An 8,535-nucleotide genomic window follows, 5' to 3' on the forward strand; every position below is an offset into this window, starting at 1 on the left:
CAATGTATTCTCTACATCAATTATCGGTGTAAAAATATTTTAAAATGGAGTTTTACACTGTTTTACAGTGTAAATATTCACTCTATCCAAACGCTTGCAAAATCGAACCGAGGTATAAAATGTACTCCGGTTCAATTTTACACCTCTAGGGATCAATCACTGATTTTGAAGCATTTAGGGAATTAATGTATTAATGCTAACCTATCATTTTCTCCATAAAAACATGCAAAATTGATTTTTAGGGAATCACTTCCATGTAAGAACCAGAATTATCAACCAAGAAAATCCCAAGTGACTGAATTCTTCTTGACTTTCAAGGAACCGATTTATCAAATGTGAATTTGTTTCCAAGAGTGATTTGCCAAACAGCTATGATCGATGCAACAAGTTGAGAAAGCAGAATTGAGAAATTGCTTTCTTCCCACAAAACACATTCTCAGTTGTATTGCCAAGCAAAATAATGAGTTAATTGTGAACACAACGGTGACGTGGCAAACAAATGGAGCTCTTTCTCATTTGAGTTCCGAGGTATTTCCATCTAAGCAAATAGATTTCTCCCACCCTTTCCATGATTCATCTCTAGGAGACCCGACTAGAAAAATATCAAATATGTGCATGAGAGATTAAACCTCTTGCTGTAATTGTATAATATTTTCTACTCTGGAAACGCGGAAATGTATGTCTGGGCTGTCGTTTTACAAACTTATGATATATTTGTTTATTAAATTTCCAATTACGAGGATTGAGGTAAGTAAGTAGGAAATATAGTGACGCTTATGGCCCTGATACTTTGATTTAATTACCAAATCTAGAGGGGAAACTTGAATAGTTCAAATCTCGATGCAACTGATTTCTACTATAACCTAATCACAAGTCTCTTTCCTCCTCTACCCTCCCAAGAATATTCCTTCATCAGTCTCATATAAGAAGACTTTTGTATATTTGGATCAATGGATGGTAGCATCTAAGATTTTGAAAAGTGAAAACTAATGTAGTTAGTGGGGCCCTTTCCAAATGAAGGGCATTATTGTCATTAGTCAAATATCAGATATTTATATATTTTTGGTAGAAAATGGCAGATATATTAATTAGGGCACATCTCTCTCTCTCTCCATGCCATGTATGCATGTATAATACATGTATAAGTTTCACTCTTGTCTTCTAATGAGATTATTTTAATATTAATTCACTTTCTATATAAACCTTTCCGACTCCTTTTATTCTCACCAAACACTCCCCCTCCAACCCCATCTCTCTCTCTCTCTCTCTCTCTCTCTCTCTGAGCCTGCAATTTGAATTGGAGACATGGAAGAGAAGATGAAGCGTCAAGCATGTAAGCCCAACGCTGTGACGCCGGCACTAGCCATGCACAGGGACTCGCACGTAATATCAAAATTCAAGCCCAAGATTCGAATAATTCACATCTTTGCACCAGAGGTCATAAAGACCGACGCTGCAAACTTCCGGGAGCTCGTGCAAAGACTCACTGGGAAACCCACCGACCGGAAAAGCAGGAAGGACAACAAGTCGAGGATCATGGAAGCAAAACAAGATCAGCCGGTGCAGGCGGCCACGGAGTTGCGGGAGGAGAGCCAGAACTCGAGCTACAGTTATGGGGGGAGTTCTATCAAGGAGGAGGAGGATCAGGAAGAAGAGATGTGGAGATGCCAGATTCCCACAGCTGACTTCTTGGGTGGACTGGATTTCGATGGCTTTTTTAAGGGATTTGATGTTGGTGAATTTCCTTTCCTTCCTTTGAGTTCCTCTAACGTGGATGTGTTTGGAGAAACACCTCTCTCTTAGACAAAAATTGTTTCTCTCTCTCTCTCATCTCAATGAATTGGGTTTAGTTGGGGATTATAATCTTGGATTTTAATGTTCTAGCTCTTTCTTTCTTTCCTTCTCCATTAGATGTTTAGACTGAATCCTCTCTCATTTCTCCTTATTCTCTCTCCACCTTGTAAATATTAATGGGAGAAGCTCAGAAGCATATACTTTGTATTTGGTTTCTTTGTTTAGCAATAGAACCCACATTCTTCTGCATTTTGTTACATCAAATTTGGGTCACATGTTGAACCCTCTCCTCTCCCAGAAAAGAAAAAAAATCCTCTTTTGTTTCTTTCTCCTGTATTTTAGTTTTTCCTTTTGTTTGTTTTGTGATTGAATTTTGGTTTGTTTCTAGATGAGTGTTGTTTTAGTTTTAGATGTAGCTCTTATCTTTTTCTCCCTTACGTGGGCCTCTTTCTCCTTCTCTACCCCTCTCCCTCTCACATTTACTGTACATCTGAAAATACAAGCATTAATGAAGAAACCCCATTTTTCTTCAAGATGACTATTGTGTAGCAAAGCAAATAAGAACACAGATATTTTCCCAGTATATATATGCTTACTTTTCCTGCAAGTCTCGTTTTATTATCCAATAATATATATTTTTTTTTTCAATAGGACAAGTCGATTCCCACATTTCAACTTGATGCAAACATATCTCCGACTCAAATTTCAGAGAAGCCTCTCTCTCTTAATGTTTTAATTAATACATGTCCCCTACCTTCTCTCCACAAAAACCACATACACGCATACATACATATAATATATATCAAAACTTATCTTAATTTATAATATATTATATGTATTAGCTATATTGCACATTGAGAGAGATGGGTGAAATTGTACCAATGAATGAGCTGACTAACTATTTTAAGTAAGTGTATGTGTTAGTTTATACATAAAAAAAGGGTCAGATACGGTGTTAAATAAAACAGTAGTGTAGCTTAGAAATTTAGAGTCATGATGATACACATATTGTTGTATGCAGCATATCTGATGTGGCAGCCAAGAATGGGTCCACATATTTAATCATGATCCTCTTTTCTCAGGTGGCAAATTCTAGAGCATAGTAAGATATACGAGAACAATTGATTTGCCATGTCAGCTAGTATGTGGCATCAAAAGTTGTGGTTATTTCTAGCAAAGTGAACTAGACCTAGGTCATCATCATCCATGCCTTATCCCAACTATATGGGGTCGACTACATGAATCCTATTTCACCAATCCTTTTTATTTAAAGTCATATCCACTATTAAGTTATAAATACTTGATGGTGTAGTAGCTCCCTAATGGATAATTCGGACATCAGGTTAATGAGATCAGTTGGTCGAGCTACGAGAGAACAGTCAAAATACCTGGGGTGCTTTACCCAAGGTGGGCACTCCGATGCTTAAGTCAGCGAAGAGTGCTTGTGAATGCTAGAAAGTGAGGGAGCTAGAGCCTAAGAGCAAAATCGTGCGTACCTCCTCTAGTTGTAGGGGGTGCCTTTATATAGGCATAGGTAGTCGTGAGCCTCATGAAGCACATCCGAGATCTCCGGGAGAACATGGATTATCGGCCCACCAAGCTCGGAGGTGGTTTCCACATAAAGCAATAAAACTTGTCCAGTTATTTCCGGAGCAAGCAATGCGGAAGCCAACTCCATCGGTCTGGCAATGTGACCCAGAGGACTTGGAGATGATAAGTCACACATAGCGGAGGCTAGTTGCCACCTGGACCTCAGTCAAGTCGATGGGACCTCAGCAGGAGGTCATCCCTCATGCCAAGGTCCCTAGCCCGATTCTAACGAGATTGTCGGTCTACTTCTGCCGAGGCGCGTATGGCTCAACCCTAGCTGAGGTGGTGTTGGGAGCTCTCTCAAGGTGTGCGAGATGCATCCAAGATGGCTTTGAGGTGAACTCGACCAACTTGGCAAAGACATGTCATTGCTTACGTGGCGCTAATGTGTTATGCAACGATTCGGAAGTGCCAAATGATGTGATGTCACTGGAGAGCCAAATTTTCCCTCACCGGTACTTAAATCATTTCATACTACTACCCACATGATTTTTTATTTACCCCAAGCTCTTCTAACCCCCAATGGGAGTGTATTAGCTGGAGACAAAAATATACACACCCGGCTGAACTACCTATCACGGTTGAACACCAGTGTTCAGTATAACTGGGTCCCAGATGGGGCCCGCAATGAGCATTGGTGTATTCAACTGGGATAGGTGCAGCCGGGTGTCTGTAATAGTAAATCACTTCTTCTAACAAGACGGCCTAGGTATAAGCTTTATAAGGGGTTCCACTGGGCTCCACATGTCCAAATCATCGCCTTCCCTTTATTGCGACGAGTTTTAGCTTTTTGTGGAAATCAGAAATAGAAAGGCCTTATTAATCAGTTGCCTTATCTGACCCTTTATTTGGCGCTTGTGCCCACCCTTTGGGTTGATTCCAAAATGGTGTTCCTTCACGAATAGTCTCAATCATCCAGACAACAAAACAAAAACAGAAAAAGTTCTCGTGTTAATTAGTTCTTAATATAACTCCTTTTTAGATAAAAACAAACACAAAAAAAAAGCAAAAAAGTAGAAAAATTAAGAACTGATTTAGGGAATGTTGTCAGTGCAGTGTAGTCTCTGTAAGGTATGATTTCTTTGAATTTATTGGGCTTCACTGTCGTGTGGTTGAGATCACATTGTTTGAACTACACCACACTCCCAAATTTTAATATATAATTCAATTTACAATGGCGTGGATTGATCTATGAGATTTTGAGGTAGAAGAGAAATTGCAATATTTTGTGTTTCAAAGTATGTCATGGTTCAAAGTATCAACATGCTCAACATCTACCACAGATTATGTGTTAAGAGAGATCCTAATAAAACCCATTACATACTTGTATTTAGCATTTTAGCGACCTGATTCGATATATACATATCGATACTCTGAACCCAAAAAAAAAAAAAAAAAAAAAAAAAAAAAAAAAAAAAAAAAAAACAAACTGATAAGTATCATGTGTATCAAAACCAAGCAATTCATAGAATATCTACAGTACAAGAACATTCCCTTAATTTTGGCACTACCCTTCTTTTTCAAATAGAAACAAATTAGAGCTATAAACTACAACACCTACTATAACAGCAACCAAGACTATCGGCCATTACAACTACAACTTCTTCCCCCTGGTACAATGCCTGAATACTAGAAGGTCGGCACAAGAGTTGGCTTCCCTAAAACAGTTCTGTATATGAATAACATCTTCAGAATCCGCCTGAAGATGTTTTGGGGAGGGAGTCTGTCTCGACAATGATCTTCTGGTATCCTTTTATGCAAGCTCTTCCGATTCTGATGGTGAACCCCCCTCCTTTCCATTGTCCATACTGATCTCTCTGAACAGTTCTCCAGCTTAGAGAACAATGTTTGTTCCTTTTGACTCAGTTTGGAAAGAGTACAATAGATATAAAGCAATATGATGTTGGCGCACATGGCCCAGACCAATAGCAAGCACGTGTATGGCAGATAGTGGCACGTAAGGAGGACCCAATGCGGGCACGCATAGAGCTGGGGACGGCACGTGATGCAGGGCCAATGGCCATGCTCCTCAAGGTAGGATCACATCCTGACCATCCGCACCCACCTACCTCCAAGCAATCTCAAGTATAAAGAGAGGACAACCCTCTCAAGGTAAACAAACGAATTGATGTTATTACCCTCAACCCATCCTAAGCCACAACACAATCCAAATACAGGGTTTTGCAATATAGTTATTTATATTTATACTCCTTCCAAATTTGGCTCAGTTTGGGAAGAGTATAAATATGTGTAAATACAATGCTTAGGAACCCAGTAATTGTGTTTGTGCTCTTCCCAAATTGAGCCATTGGATCTCTTGCTGTCAAATTTAAGGCAGATCTAGACCGACCAAGCTTGAGACACCGTGAACAAATGTGTTGCATTTTCAACGTTAGTCCCACGAAGTTCACAATGATTGAGGAACCTGCATTCCTTTTTTAATTAAGTTATCCCTGGTGGGAAATTTAATTATTCTGAGCTAGAAGCCAATAAGAACATTTTGATTCAAGGTTGACACCAATCATTCCAATATAATTTGCCATGAGATCTAAAAACGTTGGTTGTCACCCCATTTTCCTCTTATTAGATATTGTAGGCTGATTTGATTATAGCATATTCCTTTGTTTTCAGCACCCCAAACCCATTCATCCTCATCTTCAGTTGATTTTCTCTAGTAATCACAGGAATAGCTTTAATCCTATCTGGATATACAACTGTGAACTGTGTTTTGTCTTTTAAACATGTACATGTTGGGCAATAATTATGGGTGTGACCCTTTATTAAATGGGTGTGCCCATATCTTTTCCCAAGAAACAAGGGGAAAAGTAAAGAAAGATTGATATTTAATAAATTGACTTTGGTACAGAAACAAATGAGGTCAACTGCATTCACAATTTACAAGTTTTATCTTAATCAAAACTGCGTGCGGATCTGACTGACCGACCTACCAAGTTGAAGGGAGCCCCACAGCCATTAATTCACAGAAAACTTAAAAGGGTTATACGTTGGATGCAATGGTGTCTGCTTTCTAAACAACTTTTGAGAGCGATGTTATGATGGGAATGGGTCTGAGATTGAGGCCAAGGAATGCTTAAAAATAAGTGATTATTCGAATAAGTATTTATTTTAAATCAGGACCACATCAATAAATAAGTATTTATTTTAAATCAGGACCACATCAATAATTACTTATTGGCATTTGAGTAATAAAACTAAAATTTGGACTTACTTTTTAAGTATTTATTCAATAAGCACTCTCAAACTTGGCCTTAAAGCCATTGAATGGAGTCTAGTCCTTTACCCATAGGCTCATAGCTGAGAGTGACCAACCGATTAATTGATTCAGATTTTGAAATTGAATTCAAGGTTGTAAAGCTCAGGCCGGATACCCATCTGGATCCAGATCAGTTTGACTTTGATCAACGTGTTATTCTCAGGCCCAATCATTGGCTTCAGTTGACCTCAATAGTTTGAATTATTTAATTCCAACCAGTAGTTCAACTATCGAGGATTCCGGTAATTTTGGTTTCAGTGGCCAGTTCTAGACCCCAGACTAATCTGTGTTATAGGAACCAGGCCCCAAGTGCTCAAGCCATGACACCACAACTTAGGATGAGGCACACCATCAAATAATGCTGTTTTACACCACCCAAGTTCTATTCTATACTTCTATCATTAGCTCATGTTTGGTTTGATGAAAAAATAAAGGAGAAATGATTAAAAGTATGGATAGTCTTGATGCTGAAAAAATCAGTATTGAGCAACTAAAAGTATAGATACAGTGAGTCCAAATATTTTTAGTCAATAACCATCTGTCCACCATTTCACACCTGCTGGTACCATTCAAATTTGACAGATATATCTCATTCTTATGAAAAAACTGAGCAATACATTAAAGGTCAATGTGCTCAGGCCAAGTTTGGGAGTGCTTATTTGAAAAATAAATGTTCAAAAATAAGTATTTATTCTAATAAGTTATTATGAGCATTTGATGAAAAAGCACTTATTTTAAACAGGAATAGAATAGGTATTTTCAAAATAACATTGTGAGCCAAGATAGGCCAGAAAGGAAATAATCACCTGTTGAATAATCACATAAAAATAAACTAAAATTTGGGCTTCTCAAATAAGTATTATTCTCAGAATAATAAGCATTTATTTCACGCTTATTTTTCAAATACAAATAAGTTCTTATTGGTGTAGCCCTAACCCAAAACAAGTGCTTATTCAAATAAATATTTATTTTTAAGCATCCCAAACTTTAGCCTCTCAGACTTTGCATTTCTATACCACCTAGTAAGATAGAATTGCCCCAGACTTGAAAGCAAAGTATTGCATAAAATAGAATATATGATGGCAGGGTTCAGTTTGGACGGTGGACTTGAGATTATTTTCTTTCATTTTCTTCTCACGAGGATTATTTAGCCAACTTTCTTAGGTGAAGAGGGGGCCAACAAGTTGAGAAGACGAAATCAGAAATTGACTTTCGATGCTTTTTTTTTTTTTTTTTGAGGGGGATAGTGGACTTTTGATGCGTTAAAACATAGAAGGCTCCAACAAGTTGAGTTGTTGAGGGGGAAGGAACCACAAATCGACTTTTTAGTTTAAAAAGCTCCAACCAAAAGACTGCAATTGGAAGCCTTCAGCATGTCATGGCTTCAAACTTTTGACAAGGTGCGCTCTTTGGGTGTTATCAAGGGATAGAATCTAAATTGATAGGGATGCAAATGGGTGTTATCAGGGTATATGTGAATTCAATTCAATAACACAAATCTTGGATCTCATAAACATCGATTCTAATCCATTAGGCTCCGTTTGGACGAACTACAAATGCAAATATGTGAAGTGCAAAACCTTATATTTTGTATTATTTTGTATGTATTTGCATTTGCACTCCTTCCAAACTGAGCCAAGGATATTGGATATCCAAATCTGACCTGATCCAATTTAATTTTTGAAAATTTTATGAATTATTAAAAGAAAAAAAAAGCATAACTAAAAGGAAAACAAAAAAGATACAAGCTTTCAAGTATTTTCATCATATATGTACATGTCTTTTTTATAATAAATAAATAAATAATATAAAAATTACAAAATACAATATAAACACATTTATAAATAAATAACATATATTAGATCAGTTTCTTTTGG

General features: G+C 37.5%; 1 protein-coding gene across 1 annotated transcript; it reads left to right on the forward strand.

The window, feature by feature from the left end:
• Positions 1 to 1,247: 1,247 nt before the first annotated feature.
• On the forward strand, positions 1,248 to 2,327 carry LOC148872729 (VQ motif-containing protein). The gene has a single exon (XM_088972590.1). The coding sequence runs from the start codon at positions 1,306 to 1,308 to the stop codon at positions 1,801 to 1,803; it is 498 nt and encodes a 165-aa protein (XP_088828716.1). The 5' UTR covers positions 1,248 to 1,305; the 3' UTR covers positions 1,804 to 2,327.
• The last annotated feature ends 6,208 nt before the right edge of the window (positions 2,328 to 8,535 follow it).

Source organism: Nelumbo lutea, chromosome 2 (genome assembly GCF_056320005.1).
Source record: "Nelumbo lutea isolate HS-2025 chromosome 2, American lotus-T2T, whole genome shotgun sequence".
Lineage (NCBI taxonomy): Eukaryota > Viridiplantae > Streptophyta > Magnoliopsida > Proteales > Nelumbonaceae > Nelumbo > Nelumbo lutea.

What these genes read in the sequence shown, in the direction of transcription:
- LOC148872729 (XM_088972590.1), top strand. Translation starts at nt 1,306, where the DNA reads ATGGAAGAGAAGATGAAGCGTCAAGCATGTAAGCCCAACGCTGTGACG.